Source organism: Camelus ferus, chromosome 2 (assembly GCF_009834535.1).
Source record: "Camelus ferus isolate YT-003-E chromosome 2, BCGSAC_Cfer_1.0, whole genome shotgun sequence".
NCBI lineage: Eukaryota > Metazoa > Chordata > Mammalia > Artiodactyla > Camelidae > Camelus > Camelus ferus.
In genome coordinates this window covers 72,464,833-72,489,734 of record NC_045697.1, presented here as the reverse complement: position 1 = coordinate 72,489,734, position 24,902 = coordinate 72,464,833, and the positions used below count along the sequence as shown (strand labels likewise).

Sequence of the window (24,902 nt, the reverse complement as noted above, 5' to 3'; positions counted from 1 at the left end):
AAGCTTGCAGGGCTTTGAATTGGCCTTGGGGAGCTACTTGTGGGATAAGTTTGTAATGTATTTAAAGCATGATGAGAAACCAGTATGGAGGTTTTTTCGGGAAGGGAGTAATGTCATGTGATTTATTGTAAAACGGTTTGTTCCACCTGTTATGTGGTGCATGGGTCATAGGGCATGGGGAGCAGGATTAGTAGCAGAAGACACCTGTGTGGTAATGCAGGAAGGAATGACCATAGTTTTGGCTAAAGTGGTATAAAAGCAGATGGATGTGAGAGATGTTTGGAGGCAGAGCCTACAGACTTGGTGATGTTTTAAATACAGGGGTGAGAAAAAAAGAGAAGCTCCTAGGTTTTTGTCTTGAGCTTTAGTGAATGGTTGTACCATTTACCAAACGGAAAACACTAGGGAAGAAAATGTAGAGGGGGAAGTTTATTTTGCTCACCTTAGGTTCGATCTGCTTATAAAAAACCTGAAGTAAGTTCTGAGTCTTGCATTCCATGTATGGGACCAAAGATACAAAGTTAAGAGGCACCAGCATGTAGAAAAAACTACCTAGGGAAAGTGTGTTCACAGAGAGCATTCCAGTGATTAGAGGTAAAGCAGAGGAGATGGAGAAGGAGCAGCCAGTGAAGTAGAAAGAAACCCGGAGCATGGCTACTTAACAAGCCAAGATGACAGAGCGTGGCCAGTGGTATTGAAAGGTGCTGAGAGGTGAAGTAAAATAAAGAAATCTGACCATTGGGTTTCGGCAGCATATAGTAGTTGTGTGCCTTGACAAGCACAATGAGGAGCAAATGTGATGTGAAGAAACGGACATAGCACTGTAGACATCTCAAGATACTTCACTATGAAGAAGAATTGGGAAATGGAGGTAATAGAGCAATATGTGGGGTCAAAGTATGATTCTGAAAGATGGGGATGCTTAAGTCTGTTTTTAGGCTAATGGGAGAATGATCCAGTATACAGGGGAAAGTATAGTGTAACAGAGAAAATACATATTTTAGGAGTGGAGTCTTTGAGAAAACGAGTTGGGGTGGGATCCAGGGAATATGTAGAGATGTTGGCTTAGGAACATGAATATAAAATTTATAGTAACGGTTAGAAAGGCAGGGAATCTAGGTTAAGATGCAGATACATGGGTAGACTCAGTGGTCAGAAGATGAGAGTTTCTGTCTGATACTGATTCTCTTTCAGTGAGCATAAAGAAAGTATGAGGCAGGATCAGTAAGAAGAGAGGAGGAATGTTTGGATAAGAGACTTAAGGGTTGAAGAGAAGATATAATAATCATTTTGAAGATAGAAGGCAGTCATACTGTCTTGTTCTGTTCAGGCTACTGTAACAAAAATGCCAAGTCTGGGTGTCTTATAAACAACAGAAATTTTTTCCTCACAGTTCTAGAGACTCGAAGTCCAAGATCAAGATGCCAGCAGACTCAGTGTCCAGTGAAGCCCCACTTCTTGGTTCATAGATGGCCGAAAGAGTCAAGGGAGCACTCTAGGGCTCTCTTGTAAGGGCACTAATCCCATTCATGAGTGCTCTGCCCTCATGAACCAACCACCTATCAAGGGCCCCACCTACTAATACCATCATACTAGGGGTTAGGATTTTAGCATATGGGTTTTGGGGAGACTTGCAAACATTCAGTCTACAGCAGTACTAGAGAGGCATAGTAGCATAGCTAGGTAGAATTCAGTGGCCACTTGATATTTGTGGCCTTGTGAGTGAGTGACTGAGATAGGGTGAAAAAAAAAAAAAATCACAGGAGCCAAGGAGACCAAGGAACTGAAAGACTAGAGTGGTGGGTGGGTAGACTACCTGGATATTAGTGGTTAAGTTAGTAGCTAAACCAGTCCTTGAATCCAGATATCCTGACTTTTCCAGCTCAGTAGGTTACCATTTTACTGAGAAATGATTCAGATCAATACTCTTTTGTGCCACCTACCTTTCCAGTTAACTTTTTTTTTTAAATTGTGGCCTGATATTTTTTGTTCCGTGTATCTAAATTCTAGATTTTCATAGGCTGGTATTTTTATCTCTCTTGTCCCTTTAATATCTACTTATTAAATTTTTTGGCTTGTTTATCTGTATGTATATGTGTGTATTTTGTTGTGGTTTTAAATTAGATCTATTGAGATATCATTCACATATCACACCATACATACCAAATTCATGTATTTAAAGTATACAGTTCAATTCCTTTGGTATACTCACAGATATGTATTTTCTTTTTTGGACATACGTTTTCTTGAGAATATACCAAAGAGTAGAATTGCTAGGTCATATGGTAACTATACATATTCATTTGAGGAGCTGCCAGATGTTTTCCAAAGTGTACCATTTCACATTATCATCAGGAGTACATGAGGGTCCCATTTCTCCAAATCCTTCTCAACACTTGTTATCTGACTTTTTTTAAACATTTTTTATTGATTTATAATCATTTTACAATGTTGTGTCAAATTCCAGTGTAGAGCACAATTTTTCAATTATACATGAACATATATATTATCTGACTTTTTTTAATGAGGTATAGTTGATATACATTATTATATAAGCTTCAGGGGTACAACATAGTGATTCACAATTTTTAAAGGTTATACTCTTATTTATAGATATTCTAAAATATTGGCTATATTCCCTGTGCTGTACAATATATCCTTGTAGCTTATTTATTTTATGCATAGTAGTTTGTATCTCTTAATCCCCTGCCTCTATCTTGCCCCTCACCCCTTCCCTCTTGCTACTGGTAACCACTAGTTTGTTCCCTATATCTGTGGGTCTTGTCCTTTTTTGTTATATTCACTAATTTTTTTTATTTTTTATATTCCACATATAAGTGAAATCATACATATTTGGTTTTTTTTTTTAACATTTCCATCAATATGTTTATTAAAATACAAAAGCCTCCCTTTTAAATGGTAAAGGGAAGATGAAGAATGGGATTTGGAAATCCTGTTGTCTATAAAGCTGAGATGACCAGTAACAGGCAGACCTGATCTGTAGTCACTCTAATAACAATAATAACAATAGCATTTGGATTTACCTTTGCATTTTGTGTTATGCTTTTATTTTCTTTTATCTCATTCGATTTTGTAACTACCTTTTTCAGATGAGAAAACTGAGGCTCAGAGAGATTAAGGGCCTTGGCCAAGGACCCCTAGCTAGTAAGTGGCAGAATTATTATCCACAGTTTTCTGACTGTAAGTCCCATACCTTTCACTGTAGTGGTTTGCCTCTTCACTTTTTATACTCCACTATTTCCAAAGTGATAACAAAGAAAAACTCTGCTAAGTAGGATGTAATGGCTGGCTGGAGTCCTCTTACAATGTAAAAACTTTTTGTATATACTTAAAATCCAGTAGTTAATGGGATTAGATATTTATCCACCATCTATTGTGTTAGGTAATCCAAAGAACCCAGAAATGATTGTGAACGCTGCGCCAATTCAGTCTACCAGGAAAATAGACAGAAGTGTGAGTCACTAAGAAGCATTTCTTGAACCCTCTCCCACAATTCATATGTGCTGCCACAGTACCCTGTACTGACTAAATTCTGTATAAAGAAGAATACACTACCTGTTACGTAGTGGGCGCTCGATGAATATTTGTCAAAAGAATGATGGTAGTTAAACAAGCAGTTACAGTACTGGGGTGGGTGCTGTGATCAGGAGAGGGTGCTATAATAAGAATGCATACTGAAGGGAGCGTCTGCAAGAATGACTTCTTGACCTATGTAGAACTAGCTGGGCAAGAAGCAGGAGAGTGCAGTTGGGAGGCAGCATAAGGAATGTGTAATGCAGACGGGAGGCATGACAAGTTTGAAGAACTACAGTTGAAGTTTAATACAGTTGAAGTTTAAAATGCCAGGTGAAGAATGAGATGTGCAGGGACAAGGTTATCCCTTATAACAGAGGGCTCTGTAAGCTGCATTTGAGGAGTCTGGATATTTTTCTTTGATGGAAAGCCACTGAAGAATATTAAGCGGAAACTTGCCACAATCACGCTACATTTTGGAAGATTACTCTGCGTTATGAAACTACAATGGGGAGGACCAAGGCTGGAAGTGGGGAAAACAGTTGGAAGGCCATTACAGTGTTTAGGGGAAAGGTATTTATGGCCTGGACTGGGGTAATGATAATTTATATGGAGAGAAGTGGACACAATTTTTAAGTACTTAGGAGCTTGTACTATCATGATTTAGTAACTCGGTGTCAGCGGGAAAGGAGAAGCGGGGAGAAGGAGTGACTCCTCAGTTTCTAATCTGAGCAACAAGGTAGATGGTAACTTCATTCTCTGAGTTGGGAAATTCTCTGAAGAAGGAATAGATTTGGTGGGGAAAGGTCTTGCGTTCGGTTGTGCGTATATTGAGCTTAAGATGCTTATAAAGGTGATCAATATTTAGATAAATACACTAGTTAGACTCTCAAGAGGGCTTCACTAGTCCAGGCTCATCAGCTTATTGGCCATAATTGGAGCCATTGGGAGTAAAATTAATTTCTTAAGAAATAGAGAGTGAGTAATAAAAAAAAGGGGGGGGCATAAGGCAGAATCCTGAGGAACCTCAACATTTAAGGGACAGAAAGAGGAAAGGAAGCTTGTAAAGAAGGCCAAGGCCAACCAGAGAGGTAGAAGGAAGGTAGAGCAAGTGACAGTTCAGCGAGTGAGAATTCAGAAGGGAAGATGACTTCCTGTTTGGGGTATACCTGGCAGGAAGCTGTTCTGGGAATAACCCTTAGGCAGTGGATATAATTTACAAAGAAGAGTTGCAGTGGGAAGTTATTCCAAGCAAATAAAAGAGAACAAATAATGCATAGGAGAGCAATTAACAATTTAGTTTGACTGAAATGTAGGGTCAAGAGAATGTGGGAGAAAGCTGACAAGATGGTTTGATGCCGTGTTGGGGCAAACCTTAGATTCTGGATAAGTTGTTAGTAATTTTATTCTGTAGGTGAGAAACGCCATTGTGTTTGGTGCTGAGGAAAAGATGAGAATATAAAATATGCTCTGAACCCTGGATACCTTATCATTTTATTGTGGAAACAAGATCTAGGCACCTGAAAAGAATGAAAATTCAAGATAATATCTGATTAATGAGAACAAATACTAAATACAATAGGAATTTAAATAGTGGCAGAGTCCGTTTGAGTTGGAGTAGTAGTTTAACCCAGATTTGTATTGTCCTGATTAAATAGCAATGCCAGTTAGTCATTATCTTAAACAAACAAACAAACAAAAAACTCATCTAGTTTGAATGCTCTTTATGAGGAATATTCTCAGTGGATATAACACTTAAATTCATCTGTTCGGAAAGACTTATACTGTAGATGTTTTTACTTGATGATCTTTGATGTAAACTTAAAAAGATTTGTCTGAAAGGCAGTAGTTCCAAAGGTTCTAAAGCAATGCTTACTCAGAAACCCAGACATTGACGCATATGCTTTACCTACCATTCTTTTAACAAAAATATGTTAAATGGCTATCACATGTCAGTGATGTGTAGTGACTAAGGACGTGGACTACATGTTGAAACACACCTGAACTCAGATCCCAGTTCTGCCACTCTCAATGGAAGGGAAAAAGTTGCAGTCTCCCTTAACAATAGTTAATATTTAACTCTGTATGCATTATGATTTTTTGAAGAAAGTTTCAGTTACTGTGTATCTAGTTGTTAATGCTGTCAATTTTAATTGGTATTTCTTAAATCTATATGGAGGAGAGATGAGGAATGATTTTAAATATTTAACTAAGTCACAAAGTGAATCATCCACATTTAGAAGACTAAGAATTGGCCATGAATATTTTGCTGAATGATATGCAGCATGTAGTCACTAGATGTCACTGTTGTTCAACATTGCTCCAAAAGTAACCCCAAAGTGCAGCATACACTACAACACACACCAGGGGAAAGACAAAAAGCTGTTTCTATTAAGTGATGTAATATATACATACACGATACTTATATAGGATGTGAAGTTCCCAAGCAGCATGTATCAGTATTATCTCACCTTGGGTGTTTTTTTTTTAACAGTGGATCCATAAAGGAATAGAAGCATAGACTTAAAACTGATTAAGGCATTAGATCATCTCACATCCTCCCTCTCTACCCCACTTTATAGGTTTGGAATTGAGGGACAGGGAGGTGAAGTGACAAGAAATGTACTCAGTGTTATTTTGCAGATTAAAAGCAAAGAGCTTAGATTGCCCAACTCTTTGATGATACCAAACTGTGGCCATTATCAATATGTACAATCAGAGAGACATTCTGATAAAATCAGGGGAAAACAGAACCTCTAAATCAATCAGAATTTTCTATAACTTTAAGAGCAAAGCTTAGCAATATGATGATAGTACATACTTCTAATAAAAATGATCAATTTCACATCACAACTTTTGCTATGAACTGTACAAACATCTTACTTTATTCCCATAATAGCACAATATATAGTATGTATGTACTTATACTCAGCCTCATTCGCAAAAGGATTTTAAGAAGCTTATTGAAATAAATAGAGCATATTTTTTTTAAATACTGAGGTGAACAGAAAGGTAAGATACTGGAATAAAAATCACAAGAGTCTTCTTTTTGTTCATATATGTTCAAGATCATACAACCAGTAAATTTCTGATGTAAAGTCCTCATTCTTTCCATTACGCCAGCTATCCAGACATGTAATGAAAGGACTCCTGTTACTGAACAAAACTGGGTCTGCTTACCTGACATGCAGTAAAGTCAATCTACTGACACCGGGTTGTGGTGAAGGAAAGTATAGAGTTTACTGCAGGGCACCAAGCAAGAAGAATGGGCAGCTAATGCTCAAAAGACCCAAACTGCTTGCTGGCTTTCAGGGAAGGGTTTTTAAAGGCAGGGTGAGGGAAAGGGTCGATCGGTGTTTAATCAGCTCGTGTACAACCTTCTGATTGGTTGGGGGTGAGGTAACAGGGTGGTATTTCAGGAGTTAACATTGTCAGTCTTTTGGTTCCAACTGATCTGGGGTCTATGTGCCAGTGGTCAGCATGCAGTTAACTTCTTCCACCTGGTGGGGGTTTTAGTGTCCACACCACAACTCGAGGATATGGCTCAGAATATATCTATATATAGCCCTTGAGGAGGAACTAAGGATCCTTGACTTTGCTTTATGGCTAATGTATTATTTTGTCTTGCTTGACTGTTTTCCTGTTTCTGCATTTCCTCTCTTCTCTGATTAAATCTGCTCTTTGGAACTTAGGGAAGGCCTAGAAGGCTAAAGCTTTTCCGCAAACAAGAGATGGGGACATGGTGGGGGGTGGTTGGTCCCCCAGGAAGGCCCCGCAGGGTCCTGCCTGGTTTCACTCCTAAAAGGATACATTCACTGTAACCATTTGACACCTGGATTACCACAATTACTTCTGAATTACACAAGTAGGCTTTTACTTATCTCAAATTTATTTCAAGTAGTTGCACAGAGATTTTAGGAAGATGTTTTTCTATCAAGAAACTGACTCCTAAAAGAAGAACTATTAGGAGAAAGATAAAAGTCATTATTTTAATTTATCTACATTAAATTACAAAATTTATATTAAGGAAATAGGCATTTTAAAAATTGGTCAGGTAAGAAAGAAAGAAGTGCCCAGGGGAAGAGAGAAGTCCAAAGGAAAATAGAGATAAGGAGATATCTAGAGCAGAGAAGAAAGGAGACAGACACAATGTTAAAAAAAAAAAAAAAGAGGGAAAGGGGCAGTGGGGAGAGAGCTAAAGCCCATGTATTCTGCCCAGTCTTCTTCTGATTACTTAAGTATTTGGTTTTTCCTTTTCAACTTCCCCCGTTAAAGTTATGCCAAAAATCTATCTTAGCCAGAGCCCTAGTTTTTAAAAACTTCCACTCTTTAAGTTTTTGTTCTATGGGAGCAGAACTTTTTTCTAAACTGTCCTGTTAATTTCTTAATTGTCTTTGCAGCATAATCATTAAGGATCTTGTTCATTTATAATTTGTTTCCTTTTTATGTGTTTGAAACACCTATTCTTGGTGTTAGAATCTCTTACCCTTCTATAATAAAGATGCCCTTCTTGTTAACCATTCAGAATATTGTTTTTGTTGTCATTTTGAGTATATGGTGTTTTTTTAATTCTCAATTCACTCAGTGTTCATCCCACAAATATTTATTGAGTGCCTGCCATTTACTATGTAGATCAAGGGTAAAACCAGATATGGTCCCTGCTATCCTGAAGTGCACAGGCTTCCATTTTCATCCAAGATGCAATAAGCCCACTACAAACTCTTTCCTACTGCTCACAACCCAAAACTGGTTAAAATGCAAAGAGCAATTACCTGAGGACTCAGAAAAATGAACAAAAGCAGGTGGATTGTGGAGGAGAGTCAAAACTACAGGGGTGAATGTCTCTTGCTCTTATGGCTTTGACCTGAAGGCAAGCCCCAGTAATGCAACCCTGCAAGAACCACACAGGAGGCCAAAAGTACAATAAGAAACCTATTTTTATGGCCTGAAGATTTGGGGAAATGGACCCTGTAGTCCGAAGTGAATATGAGGAACTGTTGTTGTTTTCCTTTTACGGCTTTTCCCTAAGGGCAGGCACTATTCATGGAATTATGGACAGCTAAAACTCAGAAAAAGCCCTGTCTTCTGACCAGAGAAAGGAGGAAAAGGAACCTTTAGAGATAATAGAATTGGGGGTGTATGGATTCAGGAGAGGAGAAAGCAAGGGAACGGGGTTCCTGAATTCTGTGTCTGAACCCAACCAAGTTCTTGGATCACCTCCAGCTGTGCATGCATGAGACAGGCCCAAAGCAGCATATCAGTGGCTTTAAGAAGTGAGGTAAGATTTTTGAAAAACCCAAACCAAAAAACCACCACTGTGCAAGTCACAGACTAACCCCTGAGTGATTTCATGGGATGAACCAAAGGCAGCATAGCAAAGACTTTGGAAACAACTGAGACTGGAACCGGTGCCCACAGGAGGTAAGAGAGAGCATGTGATCTACACTGACCGAGGTTGACTACCTGCTAAAACAAACAAAGAATGAATTAAATATTCCTCAAGGATTTTGGTAGGACCCAGAGTCTGTGCAACAGAATGTCCAGGATATACTCCAGAAGTACTTGACGTATAAAGAACCGGAAAAGACAACCGAGAGACGCCAACCCATAATATGGGAATTACCAAATGTGGGAATTACCAAAGATGTTAAAGCAGTCATGGTTCATGTGGTAAAGATAAGCATAGTTGAAATAAATGGAAAGATACTCATTCACAGCAGAAAAACAGAAACAGTAAAAAAAAAAAAAAAAAGTAAGTAAAACTTTTTGAACTAAAAATTACAGTATCTGAAATAGAATTTCACCAGATGGACTCAATAGCAGAATGGAAATAAATGAGGAAAGAATCAGTGAACTTGATGATAGATAAATAGAAATTGTTCAATTTAAAGAACAGAGTGGGGAAAAAAAATTGAAAAATAAAATGAACAGAGCCTCAAGGGCCTTTGGAACACTGTTGTGGAGTCTGTAGCCTAATGAGGCAAATGCATTAAACAGTCACTCTAATGAGTAAATTAAAAACTGAGATAGATGCTCTGAAGAAAATAATCAAAGTTCTGTAATAACATATAAAGTCTGGACCTGACTTAGCATAGGGGCAGAGGTGGTGTCATAAATATTTCTCTTGAGTATATGGACCTTGAACTGAGGGATAAAAAGGAATTAACCAAATGAAGGGGAGATTTATGGTGGAGAGTCTCAGTTGCAGGGAAAATCAAGAGTTAAGGCTCTGCAAAAGGAATCTGGGACATACAAATGGCCAATAGGAACATGAAAAAAATGCTCAATATCACTGTATCGCCTCACACTGGTCAGAATGGCCATTATTAAAAAGTCCACAAACGATAAATGCTGGAGAGTGTGAAGAAAAGGGAATCCTCCTACACTGTTTGGTGGGAATGCAATTTGGTGCAGCCACTATGGAAAACAGTATGGAGATTCCTTTAAAAACTGAAAATAGACTTACCATATGATCCAGCAATCCCACTCCTGGGCATATATCCAGAGAAAACTCCAATTCAAAAAGATACACACACCCCAATGTTCATAGCAGCATTATTAACAATAGCCAAGACATGGAAGCAACCTAAATGCCCATTGACAGATGATTAGATAAAGAAGTTGTAGTGTGTGTGTGTGTGTGTGTGTGTGTGTGTGTGTGTGTGTGTATATATATATATATATATATATCAATGGAATACTACTCAGCCATAAAAAACAGCCATTTGCAGCAACATGGATGAACCTAGAGATTATCATACTAAGTGAAGTAAGTCAGACAGAGAAAAACAAATATATGATATTACTTATATGTAGAATCTTAAAAAATGATACAAATGAACTTATTTATAAAACAGAAACAGACTTGCACACATAGAAAACAAACTTATGCTTACCAAAGGGGAAAGGTAGGGGGAGGGATAAATTGTGAGTTTGGGATTAGAATATATAAACTACTATATAGAGAATAGATAAACAATAAGGTTATACTGTATAGCACATGGAACTATATTCAATAACTTGTAATAGCATATAATGAAAAAGAATATTGTATATGTGTAACTGAATCACTATGCTGTACACCGGAAACTAATACAACATTGTAAATCAACTATACTTCAATTTAAACAAAAGATATTTAAGTGGCCAATAAATGTATTAGTCATGAAGAAAATGTAACTTAAATCCACAATGCAGTATTTCCTGAATAAAAGCAAAAAGACAGATAGATACCAGGGTTAACAAGGACTTGAATAATACTAAACAGTATTTGGTTTAAATTTCAGCTATGCCACTTGCTAGCTGTGTGACTTTGGGGAAATTACTTAACCTTCTTGGGTCTTAGTTCCAATATCTGTAAAATAAGGAGAATAATTTATAGAGTAAATAATTCAAAAGTAAATAATTCATGGAGTTGTGAGAATCGAAAGAGATGATTCATGTTAAGTGTTTAACATAGTCCAACTTGTGTCAGCTGTTTTATCATTTAATCCTCACAATAACCAATACATTAAGCAATATTATATCATTATTTTACAGATAAATACATCGAGGACTAGGGAAATAAATCACTTCTTGCAGTTATTTAAAGATAAAGGGGAGAGTGAAATACATTTCTATCTCAGCTCCAAAGTTCTTGCTTTTGGTTAGTCTACATACCACCTACCAATTCCACTTTTGGCAGATATGTAAAGAGTACTGAGTAATTGTCAGGCACAAATATTGCTTGACACAGTTTCAGAATTCTCTTGTAGCTGATAACCTGTATGTTTATTTTTCAGACTCCTTATCTAGGTTTTCAAGCTCTAATGCACCATTTGCTCCTCTGGATCCCAAGTCCTGCTATCCTAATCATGACTTAGTTCCAGATCTTAAAATTTGCTGCCTGCTTTCTTGGTATCTCTACTTGTATGATTTGTGATGTTATGTTTGCCTGCTCCTAGTCCATCTGCCTAGTTATGACTCACAGTTTCTCCTCATTCAGGTCACAGTTCATATGTCACCTTGATGACTGTGACATCATGCTGGTTTATTTTCTTCAGTACTTAGTTGCAGTCTGAAAATACTGTTTATTGTCTTCCCCTTCCCCGCAGCAAGATTATAAGCTCCATGTAACAGCAGAAACCTCTATTCCTGTTCTGTTTTGCTGCTTTTATTTTCAGAATCCAGAAGAGTAGGCATTCAAAAATTATTGAGTCCATGAACTTTGTGCCCTGACCGCATGACTCGTGCACTGGAGCTCAAATTTTTTTAATCACACTAACCCTCAGCCTGCCCCTTCCAAACCTGACACAGCTTAGGTGATTCACCAACATTCCTTATTCGGACACCTTACTAACACTTTGCTCCTGGCCTAACAGCTAACAACAGGGAGTCATTCTAATAATTTTGATGTTCTCTTTAATGAAAACGGAATTTTACTTTAAAGGGACTTAGAGATCTATTTTTTTCATCAAATTTTAAAAATAAGTGTTATTTTCTGTTTTAATGTCATAAATTCAGTTATGATTCCTTAAAGGATTTTATGCACTAATATTTTGATTCATTAAAGTGGGACAGTACATGTAAGCACTGAGCATGTGGTAGGTACTCAAATGTTAATGTTCCTTTCCATTAAAAATTTTCATTATTAAAATTGCTTGCCTTTTTAAAAAAGTATAGATTCTTGAAACGTGTTCTTGTCAAGTACTTAAAAATTAAAACTTGAAATCTTTAATTTTGTCCTCAACAGTAGCTCCAGAATTGAAAGACATTTTTAAGGCAAAGATACTCTCTCTACACTCAAAGACAGCAAAGATCACAGAGAAGGTAGAAACAACAGTTATTTTAAAATAAAAGTTTCTGAAACTAACTCTTATCTTCATGTGGTTCTATTTCATTCTTTTTTTCTCTCTCTAGTACATAATTACTCAAAATAAAACCTATTTTGCCTTGCTTAAATGTTAGACCTACAGACCTTTCAGCCTGTATCAGTAACTTACAGATGTAGGTTTTAATGTAGGTGATCACATTTCATTTTAAATTTTCTTGGAGTCTCTTATGCAGGAATTTACTGAAGATAGAATAAATCAATGATGGAAATTGTCTCAAACATACTAGTTCAGTGCATGAAATAAAGAATTTTCTGATACATGCTTTTAAAATACAGTTCAAGATTATGAATTATTGAGAAGTATTCAATTTCTCTGTGTTAATAGTTTAAAAAACTTGTGCACATAACTTTGGTTAATAACTTTAAAATGAATATTTGGACTGTTTTGACTATAAAGATATCTGACTTGACTGTGATAAAATTTTGTGACAAAAATTATTTAAAAATTAATCCCACTTAACCATGTTTGTTTTCAGATGGAGTTAATAGTTCTTTTTTTTCCTTTTAAATTTCTTTTAAACATTAGCATGTACACCACAGAACCAAATAATGAACATTTGGAGGATAAAAACATGCAATCATCTACAACTCCTCAGGTAAAAACTTTAAACTATACTGTAATATATGACATAAAAACCAATCTGATCTTAAAATTTATTTGTAAAGTTTACTTAATAGGTTTTTTGTTTGTTTGTTTTTAGTTGGTTGAAAAATGAGAAGTGGTCATTTAAAAATAGCTACTTTTAATAGGTCTTAAGGAATGAGTAAAAGGAATGAAAAGATAGGAAAGAGTGACTGTAGATTATTTTGGAGCTAAAGAGGGCAGATTTTAGGAATAATGGAAATTTGACTTATTATTTCTTGCCAGGTCCAGAATAAACTTAGTTATTTAGAGTACAAGAGATAAAGAAAAATCTAAATTAAGTAAAATGTGCTGTACATTTGAAGAGATCTATTTTTTTTTTGCTTATGTAAATAGTAAGTCATTAGAACTTTTGTTGGTCTAGTTTTACTAAGTAATAATTGCTCATAATTAGAAGTATAAATTGTTTATTTATAATAGAGGTTTCTACAGTTCTTAAGGGCCAAAAAAGTCCTTTTTAAAAAGTATTTTAAATACCCCCCATTGATTCTAATTACTTTATCTGTAAAGACTTTATCCTACTCTTTGTACATTTATTATAAATTCTGAAACAATAAAACGGAAAGTAATATGGTTTTATTATATATAACCTTTCACCCACCCTAATCAAAACTCACCTTTGTGTCTTTACCTTGGACCATTTGTATAGTGACAGACTTTCCAAGAAAAGGTCTCTGAATCAGTACTCCAAAAGATTAATCATGACCAGGTTTAAAGAACTTTGCTTTTAAAGAGCTGCATAATTTGTTTACATCAGCTGCTGTGTGCCTGTCTTCCTAGTCATTAAGTGCTTCCTCTTCCCTTAATCTAATCCATCCATGCTCTCTGGCCTTTGTCACCATTTCTTGTGGCAATGTGATGTTCTCTCTCCACTGCATGCAAAGTAGTATTGATGTACTCAAAGGGCATACACACACACACACATCATGACAGCAAGGAAGTTTGAAGATCTCTATCCCAGAGTTAAGTGACCTATTTTGTTTTTTGATCTTTTGTCTGGTCTTGGTTTTTACTTTGGGAGAAGCCTTTGATTAGTCTCATAAACTAAACATATCTTTTTTCCCCCCTAAATCAGCAGTTTCATAATTAGACTAACTACCACTGAAGCCTGGAAGGTTGAGGTATACCCATGAATCATCTGAATGTGTTATCTATGAACAGTGGTAGAAGAAGCGTGAACCTTCATTTCTGAAAGCTTAATCTGTTTTTCTCATTTTTCTTTCAGTTATGTAGTTTTTCAAATGAACTGAATCCAAGTAAAATTATATTTTACCTCCTTTCCAATTTAGTTGTATTTTAATTCCACAAAAGTTTTGTTGAATAATCTTTTGGAATTAGACTGAGGACGGGCAGTTTTATTTTGCCCACACTACAGGACTTATTCAGTACATATAAATCATAAATGAAGACAGCAGGAACTCAGGTCTGTGAAAGGCCAAATCAAGGTGCCCTGCAAAATACACTGCTGTTACCTCCGCAGATACCTATTGATACAGAGCATGAATATGCTTTTCTGTGTGTGTTGTATGTTTTGTATCCATGTTCACAGTAATAGTATGAATTTAATTATGGTCATTTCTTGCATTCATAAAATTGTATGAAAGTATATTTCTTAACGGATTTTCTTGTTTTACTTCAGATCCTCAAAGCTAGTGATAGTAAACCTGAAGAAACTCAGGAAACTATCTTGTCAAAAACAGAGGGAACAAAACCACAGGTGGAAAAAAAGAGTTCTTGTCCTCCACAAGGAACACTGAATGAAACTATTACAAATGGTATGTGAAATAAGAAATGTAAATGGATAGAAAATGAGATATCTACTTGATAAATCTTAAAGCACAAGCCAACAAAGCCACTGCATGATCTCTACCCTCCAGATGAGATGACTAGCCCTATTACAAGTGGACAAAGGAGAAGTAGTTCCTTCAGTCTGTCAGTAATAATAATAATTGTTTAACAGATCTCTATTTTAATGTTTTTCATGACTTTTTGTTTTAAATTTTAGAAATTAGAGAATTGATACAAGATTTTTATTTAAAACCTACTTTTGACGTTCAATTTTAAGTTAGCTAGAAGGAACATTATACTTCTGGCAATATTAAGATTCTTATTAAAAATAAGCTCCAAGTTTTAAAACAGCTGCTGCCTTAAAGAGTTGTATAAAACTTGCTTTCCCACTAAAATTTTAAAGCATCTCATTGTCACCAAGTATTTATAAGAGATTTTCCTTTTTTCCACCCTAGATTTCTGTGTGATTAAACCGAAGAGATAGGGGGAATGATTTTGACCTCCAGAAGTACAGAACTTATAGAGAACAAAAATTAGATTAAAATATGATGAAGGATTAGTAACTGAGTTTAACATTTTTTTCTTTGCTGCTTGCTAACTTTAAACTTTGAAAATTTTATTAATTGATTTAGTAAATTCACTTAGTAAAGATACACAATGCAATATTACTAACTATAGTCAACATGCTGTACATTACATCCTCATGACCTATTTTATAACTAGAAGTTTGTCCCCCTTCACCCATTTTGTCCATCCTCCTGCCCTCTGCCTTTGCCAGCCACCAGTCTGTTCTCTGCATCTATGAGCTTGATTGGTTTTTTTAATTGAAGTATAGTCAGTTATAATGTGTCAATTTCTGGTGTACAGCATAATGTTTCAATCATCCATGTACATACATATATTTGTTTTCATATTCTTTTTCATTACAGGTTACTACAAGATATTGAATATAGTTCCCTGTGTTATACAGAAGAAATTTGTTTTATCTATTTTGTATATAGCAATTAGTATTTGCAAATCTTGAACTCCCAATTCATCCCTTCCCACTCCCTTTCCCCCAGTAACCAAAGTTTGTTTACTATGTCTGTGAGTCTATTTGGGTTTTTTTTTATTCCACATATAAGAGACATTATACTGTATCTGTCTTTCTCTGAGTTATTTCTCTTAGCATAATGCTCTCAAGGTCCGTCTGTGTTGTAGCATATGGCAAGATCTTCTTTTCTATGGCCAAATAATATTTCATTTTATAGATATAGATATAGACCTACCATTTTCTTTATCCATTCATCCTTGATGTTGATGAACACTTAGGTTGTTTCCATATCTTGGCTCTTGTAAGTTTAGCTGTCTTGTATATCTTGACTGCAGTGAACATGGAGATTCATACACCTTTTTGAATTAGTGTTTTAATTTTCTTTGTATAAATAACCAGAAGTGGAATTGCTGGATCATATGGTAGTTCTAGTTTTAATTTTTTGAGGAATCTCCTTTCTGTTTTCCATAGTGGCTACATCAGTATACATTCCCACCAACAGTGCACAAGGGTTCCCTTTTCCCACATCCTCGCTAACACTAATAACATTCTTGTCTTTTTGATAATAGTCATTTTAACAGGTGGGAGGTGTTACCTCATTGTGGTTTTAATTTGCATTTCCCTGACAATTATTGTTGTTGAGCATCTTTTCGTATACCTGTTGGCCATCTGTATGTCTTCTTTGAAAAAATTTCTATTCAGATTCTCTGCCTATTTTTTAATCAAATTGTTTTATTGTGGGGGTTTTCTTTTCTTTTTTTTTTTTTTTTGTCTATTGAGTTGTATGAATTCCTTATATATTTTGGATATTAACCACTTATCATATATTTGATTTGCAAATAGTGTCTTCCATTTGGCAGGTTGCCTTTTCATTTTGTTGATGGTTTCCTTTGGTGTGCAGAAGCTTTTTAGTTTGATGTAGTCCCACTTTTTTTTTTTTTTTTTAACTTTTGCTGCCTTTGTTTCTGGTATCAAACCTAAAACATCATCGCCAATACCAGCATCAAAGAGCTTAACACCTATGTTTTCTTCTAAAAGTTTTATGATTTCAGGTCATAGGTTCAAGTCTTTAATCCATTTTGAGTCATTTTTTGTGTATGGTATAGAGGTCCAGCTTTATTTGTTTGCATGAGGCTGTCCAGTTTTCTAAATACCGTTTATTGACAAGATTGTCCTTTTCCCATTGTATATTCTTGGCTACTTGGTCACAAATTGACCATATGTATATAACTCTATTTCTGGGCTTCAGAATAACAAATGTTCCATTGACCTATGTGTCTGTTTTTATGCTAATACCATACTATTTTGATTATAATAACTTTGTAATATAGTTTGAAATCAGCAAGTATGATGCCTTTTTTGTTCTTTCTGATCTTTTTTTATTTTTATTTATCTTTTTTAATTGAAGTATAATTGATTTATAATGTTTCAGGTATACAGCAAAGTGATTCAGTTATGTATATATATTTTCTTTCTCAGATTCCTTTCCATTATAGATTACTATGAGATATTAAATATAGTTCCTTCTGCTATACAGTAATGCCTTGTTTATTTTGTGTGTAGTGGTGTGTATCTGTTAATACAAAATTCGTAACTTATCCCTTTCCACCCTTTCCCCTTTGATAACCATAAGTTTGTTCTCTGTGTTCTTGAGTCTATTTCTGTTTTATAACTAAGTTTATTTGTATCACTTTTTTTAGACTCCACATATAAATGATATCATATGATATTTGTCTTTCTCTGTCTGACTTACTTCGCTTAGTGTGATAATCTCTAGGTCCATCCGTGTTGCTGCAAATAGCATTATTTCATTCTTTTTTATGGCTGAGCAATAGCCCACTGTATATATATACCACATCTTTTTTATCCAGTCATCTGTCGATGGACATTTAGATTGCTTCCATGTCTTGGCTATTGTAAATAGTGCTGCTGTGAACAGTGGGGTGCATGTATCTTTTTGAATTAGAGTTTTTGTCTTTTCCAGATATATGCCTAGGAGTGGGATTGTTAAATCATATGGTAACTCTATTTTTAGTTTCTTTGAGGCACCTGCATACTGTATTCCATGGTGGCTGCACCAGTTTACATTCCCACATATGACCTTTATTTTTGAAGTATATTATTGTAGGGTATAGACTTCAATTTCACAGGCTTTGCTTCCTTTAAGCTCTTTAAAGATGTTCTTTCATTGTCTTTTGGCTTTCTTTACTTCTAATGACAAGCCAGCATAATTCTTATTGTTGTTCCTCTAAATGTAATATGACTATGTTTTTTTAGATGATAAAAAAATGTTTCTTGTTCTTTGATTTCTACAGTTTAACTATAATATGACTAGGTATACACTTCCTTGTATTTATCCTCCTTGAGCTTCACTAGACTATTTGGACCTGTGTATTGTCTTTCATCCATTTTGGAAAGTCATCCTCTCTTTAAATATTTATTCTGCCCCATTCTCTCTCTCCTCTTCTTCTGGGACTTCAATTATACATATATCACACTATTTCATATTTTTATTGTTTTTTTTTAAATTAATAGCCTTTTAAGGCGTTTTTTTAGGTCTACATAAAAATTGAGTGGGAAGTACAGAGAGTTCCCATTTAACCTCTCACCCTCATGCACACACAGTTTCCCCTATCATTAACATCTTACATTAATGTGGTATGTTTGTTACAGTTGATGAACCAGTGTTGTACATTATTAAAGTCCATAAATTACATTAAGGTTCTCTCTGTGTTACACATTCTCTGGGTTTTGACATGTATAATGATATGCATCCACCATTACAGTATCATACAGAATAGTTCCAGTGCCCTAAAAATCTCCTGTGCTCTACCTATTCATTCCTTCCTCTCCCTGGAGCCCCTGGCAACCACTGATTTTTTTTTTCACTGTCTTCATAATTTCATAAACTGAAAAAAAAATCCCTCTTCATTCCTGGAGACCTTCCTCCCAGAGACTTCCGTCTTTCTGCTCCCTCCTGTGTGGCTGTTTTCCAGGTCTGTGGAAGACTGTCATCCTAGAGCTTCCTTTCAATGCTTTCCTGGTTTGGATACATTGTTTCCAATATTAAAATCCTTCATCTTTCTTGGTTTCCTCCTGTTTTGCTAGCATATGTCTTCAAGTAACTGCCTAAAAAAAGATACATGAGAGCTTTCAGAGACCTCACATACATGAAAAAGTTTTTATTCCACTCTCACACTTGATTAGTTGGATATATAATTCTAGATTAGAAATAATATTTTTTAGAATTTTGGAAGGGTTCATCCATTATCTTTTAGTATCTAGAGTTGCTAATAAGAAATTGTATGCAAATCTTTTTATGATTCATTTGGAAATGGCTTTTTTTAGGATGTGTAGAAGATTTTGGCATCTTCTCTGTATCCTTGATATTGAAACATTTTACAGTGATAAGTGTAGGTATGGATCTTTTTTCATGCTTTGTGTTGAGCACCTGGTTGACCTTTTCAATCTGAACCCCAAGAAAGTTGCATATTATTTCCTTGACAATTTCCTCCCTCCCCTCCTTTTTTTTTTTTTTCTTTATTCTCTTTTCCAAGCAGATATTGGGCAACGTGGACTGGTTTTAGCTCATATTTACCACCACTTTACGTTGCTTTCTATTCTAGATTTCCTTTACTTCCTATTTCATCTTTCATTTTCCCAGTTTTTCATTTCAGCAATCATACTTATTTTATCTCCAAGGACTTTTCTTGTTCTCTAACTATTCTTTTCATATAGCATTCTATTCTTATTTTTTGTATATTCTCAAGTCTCTGAGGATATAATTTATAATTTTTTGTCATATTTTATTCTGGTCCCTGAATTATCTGTTTCTTCTGAGGTCAGTTTTTCAGTTTATTTTGTTTGACTTTTTGTTTTCATACTGCTGGGGTTTGTTTTATGTTAGTGATCTTGGCTGTCTGATATTTAAGAAGAAAGGTCTCAATAGCTTATGTGGATATACTGTGCTATTCTGAAGGTAGGATTGTTTTCTTGTCAAGTCCCTCCTCTGAGACCAAATTCTGCCTGGCACAGGGGAGGACAGTGCTTTATTGACTGACAGGCTTTGTTGTGGTCAGTGGTCATAGAGTTGACTATGAGGGGTTTCCACATGCCAGAATGAGTTATTTTTACTCTGGAACTCCAATAATCATGCTTAAAGCTTTAGATCTTTCTTTAATAATCCATTCAATTACTAAAAGTATGATACATGTTAGCAGTCTCTAAGCACAGGAATGGAAAGAGGAGTAATGTTGCTGACTGGTGCTGTTGTACCATGTAAAAACCCTTGATTAATTTCCATCTTTTAGTCCCCCTTTCTCATTACTGCCTTTAGCTGTATACTGTTTCTAAGGTCAAAAATTCCTTGTTTCCAATGTCAAATGGATTTCTTTTGTAGGTACCTCACATACTTAAGGCTGCAACTTTCTGTACCTGTTTCCATCCTTCAGCCTGGTCCTATCTGCTTTCATCTCCCAGAAATGTGTGATGACCACTCTCTCTTCTCCCCTAGTTCTCTTCATGGTGGTATCTCTATTCCTTTTTATATTTCTATATTTTTATTTCAGTTAAGCCTCATGTGCTTTGTCTGCCATCTTGAACTAGCTTGGTTTTGATTTTATGTCCTTTTCTCCCTTCACCCCACCTGTTTCACTTAATCAGAACTCTCATTCATTTAGTTTATCAGCTCTCAAGTTGGTGTTGGGCAAGATAGCAAAAAGATTAATTTCAAGGGATATGCTTATTTACTCAAATAAATATCTGGTTAATAAAATTCCATGAAATATTACTGGTTTTAGGGAAAAAAATACATGATGCAGAGAAAAATTTTGTAGCCCTGCTGAAAGAAAGAAGTTAGGAGGAATAGAGCCCAACAAATCTTCCAGGTAATTTTCTGCCTGAAGCATCCTCCTCTTCACTTATATCCAGGTATATCTTCTATTTCAGCTATTAAAATGGGAGCGGGGAAATTACAGCCCATGGACCAAATCCGGTTCCCTCAACAATATTTTGTTATTCTTATTGCTCTTAATGATCTTAAGCTTTTTTTAAGAAACTGAGACAAAGTGAGAAAAAATATATGTATATTTGGTCTTTTATACTTAGACATTTATTTCTCATTTTCAGTGCCCTTTTTTCTTTCTTATTGGTTCAGATTATCAACTTCTATCATTTCCTTTCAACTTAAAGCTTTTCTTAAGTATTTCTTTAGCAAAGATGAATTCTCTTTATTTTTGTTTGGGAATGTCTTTATTTCAGCTTCATTTTGAAGGATAATTTTACTGGATATAGGATTCTTGATTGATGGGAGTTTTCCCTGTACTTTTAAAACAAGATTTCACTGCTTTCTGGCCTCCATTTTTCCTGATGAAAATGCTGCTGTTAATTGTATTATTGTCCCCCTCTACATGATGAGTCATTTCTCTTGCCACTGCCAAGATTTTCCTTTGTCTTTGGCTGTCAGCAGTTTGACAGTGACGTCTCTAGGTATGGATCTTTTTGTGTTTTTTTCTACTTGGGATTTATCGAGCTTCTTACATCTATAGGTTAATGTTTTTCATTAAATTTGGAAATTTGGACATTAGATTTTCAAATATTTTTCTTCCCCTTTATCTCCCTCTGTTTTCTCCTCCTGTTTTCTCTCTCCCTTATGCATATATTAATACTCTTGATGGTATACTATTGGTGTCTGAGGCACTGTTTATTTTTCTTCGTTACGTTTTGCTTTTTGTTCTTCAGATTCATTCATCTCTATTGATCTATTTTCAAGTTTGCTGATATTTTCTTTCACGGACTCAAATATGCTGTTGAGCCTCTCCAGTGATTTTTTTCATTTCAGTTGTTATTTGTTTCAATTCCAGATTTTCTTTAAAAAAAAAATGGGGGGAGGGTATATATAGCTCAGTGCTAGTGTGTGCTGAGCATGCACAAAGTCCTGGGCTCAATCCCCAGTACCTCCATTAAAAATAAATAAATAAATAATAAATAAACCTAATTACCTCCCCCACCAAAAAATAAGTAGAAAAAAATAAAAATAAAATTTTAAAAAATGGGAGTTGTCCTGTCTAAAGTTATGGATCTCCATTAGATAATTTCTTGTAATTTTTTAAAATTCAGTTTATTTAAACTAAAAATAAAAACAATTCACCCATTTCTCCCATGCCTCTTTTTATTTTAAAGTAAAGTTTATTTATTGATTGATATTCTCTATTAAATGGCACATTTTGTCCTATTTTAATAATTTGTACATATTTATAATAAGTATTTTGAACACTTTGTAAATCCACACCTAGACTCACTTCCTACTGATTGCTTTTTTTCCTGAGTATGGATCATACTTATGTGTTTCTTACTATGTCTAGTAAGTTTGATTGAAAAGTAAATATTTTAATTACATATTGTTGGAACTTTGGATTCAGTTTTATTTTTTAAGGTTTTTGTTGTTATTATTGTTGTTTTGGTAACTCTGATGTACTTAAACTGTGGATTTTAACCTGCCCCATGGTTTGCAGTGGCCAATGGCTCTTATCAATTTTTGTTTGTTTATTTGTTTTTAGCCTATCTTCCTAGGGGTTTCCCTTTTGTCTGCATATCTTAGTAGTCACCTAATGATCTGAGAGAGGCTTTATATTCAGGCCAGTAAGGCTTCCACTCTCTGCCAAGTGATATGTAGGTAGGTTGAAGAATGCATTCAAAGTTGCTGCTAGTACTCAAGTCTTACATTTTTTACTTTTTGCCATACTCTCTTGAGTCTTCCCTGCACTTGCATACTTTCCCAGTTAGCCATTATCTCAGCCATTCTATAACTCTTTCATATCCAATATCTCCCAGTCAAATCTTTGGCTGGTCTACCAATACCCCCAACTTGGACTGCAGCCTCAAACTAGCAAAACTGCATGTTTTCTCTGTCCATTCCCAAGTCAGTCTGCCCCTTGTAGCCAGCAGTGTCATGGGTTTTCTGCCTCCACTCCATATCAAATTCATCCACCTCCTCTGGCAGGAAAGCTGCTGGTTTTTATATCCAACTCCATGCTGATAAAACTAGTTTTTCCCAACTGAGTTGGAGTTGGGGAGAAGGATGAAAGGAATGGTTAACAGTCCCAGGCAAGAAGGCCTCAGGCTCTCACTGATTGTACTTAAAACTCCAGCATTTTTTTTTCAAGAATAAATGCTTCTCAATTTGATAAATGCCTTTGGTCATTTTTCAGGGTCCTGAAATGGTTGTTTTTATTATTTTGTATAGTTTTATATGTAAGCCTTTTTTATTGAAATAAACTGCCAACCATTTCTTGTTATTATTATTGGAAACCTCATATCCAGCTTATTTTTATATCCCCAATTTAGCAATTTTGATTAGTTACTTGTTATACAGTCAAACACTTGTTTAGACTAACCTACATGTTTACAATTTTTTTGTTCATTTTTCCTTCCTTTTGAGTCCTAAAAATGTATCTTCTAATAGTTTTCCCCCAGTAAAAATGGAATATATTCTTAGGTATATTTGCTTGACAATATCTTTAGTTTTGTCCTTTTCTTGAATAATAGTTTAACTTGCTGCAGAATTCAACGTTGGGTATTTTATCTCTGCACTTTGAAGACCTTATTTCTTTATCTTCCAGTTTTTATTGTTGCTGTTGAGAATTCAGAATCTCCTATAATGTTTATTTCTTTATGACTAATTTATCTTTTTTCTCTCTAGATCATTTCAGACCTTATTTTTGCTTTTGGTGGTCTACTTTCTCAACATTGTATCTAAGTATCTATTTATTTTTATTTAATCCTGGTAAGAACATATTTTTCTTCCTGTGTCCAGATCAATACAGGATCAATTAAAACTATAATCAGTTCTGTATATTTGTTAAGCCAATTATCTCCTCAAATATTGTCTCTTCTTCACTCTTTGAATTCTGTTTATGAAACTACCATTAGATATATTTTACATCTTTTCCAAAATCTAAATATCTCATATTTTCCACCTCATTTTTCTTTTTATGCTATACTCTTTCTTGGTAATTTCCTCATATCTACCAGTTTACTGTATTTCTTTTTTTAGCTGTATCTAGCCTGCTATTTAAGGTATCTAGTGATTTTTGAAATTTCAATAATTTTTAAATTTCTTTCTAAATGTTCTGTTTGATTCTTTTACACTGCCTCCAGATATTTATTTTCTTATGTCTTAAGTATTTTTTAATTCTATTGAGCTTCTTTGAAAATACATATTTTATATTGTCTATCTAGTGGTTCTGTTAGCTAAAGTTTTTGTGTATCCCATTCTTTGTTGTATCTATCAACTTTTGCTCATAGAGAATTACTTCTTATTTTCTAAGCTTTTATTATAAATTCAGATTCAGTGAGGCTTTATCTTTGAGACTTCATGCAGTCTAGAATCAGGAGTGTCTACTGGGGATATTTTGAACTAGTATCTACCAAGTGCGCTAGGGATAGTTCCATGGGAAGATACTTCTTAGGCCAGGTTTAGGATTTGGCGTTCCTGAAACATGCAAATCATGTAAATTTGAGCCCAAAACATGTTCGTTGAGGCCTATATAAATCTCAGAAGTGATTTTGGCACCCAGAGACCAACTAAGACAAACAATCTGCCTTGTCTTCTCCCTGTGTCAGTAGAATGATAATTTCTGGTCCATTCTTTTAATGAGAGTTCCTCCTTCAAGGGTTCCAGTTTTGTGGAATGATAATAGTCAGAGAGGAGGAGACAAGAATCTTATTTCTAACTTCCTGCCTTGAATTTCTCAAAATCCTTCTCTTTTACCTTTGGTAGTTTGATGCTACCAAAAATAGGTCACAACTAAAGAATGTACTTAAACTATTTTAAGGACCTGAAAAAAACATTAGAAATTGTGATTTATAGTAAATGAAGGTGGCTATTTAATTTGCAGATGGCAGTTTGTAGTATAACCTTCTGTCGTTTACAGAAACGTATGGATTCCTCCTGTGATTAGGGACTTCCCTTAGTACCTAGTTGACAGAAACAAGATTTCTGCTACCTTATGATTACTCATCCTGTCCACCAC

At 35.1% G+C, this 24,902-nt stretch overlaps 1 protein-coding gene across 1 annotated transcript in view; it reads left to right on the top strand.

The window, feature by feature from the left end:
• The window catches only part of SLC9B1 (solute carrier family 9 member B1), a 50,209-nt gene that overhangs the window by 4,936 nt on the left and 20,371 nt on the right, over nucleotides 1-24,902 (top strand). Inside the window, exons 3-4 of the mRNA XM_032466464.1 lie at nucleotides 12,933-13,002; nucleotides 14,689-14,824. Of these exons, the coding sequence (XP_032322355.1) occupies nucleotides 12,933-13,002; nucleotides 14,689-14,824 (206 nt within the window). The remainder of the gene's footprint in view (nucleotides 1-12,932; nucleotides 13,003-14,688; nucleotides 14,825-24,902) is intronic.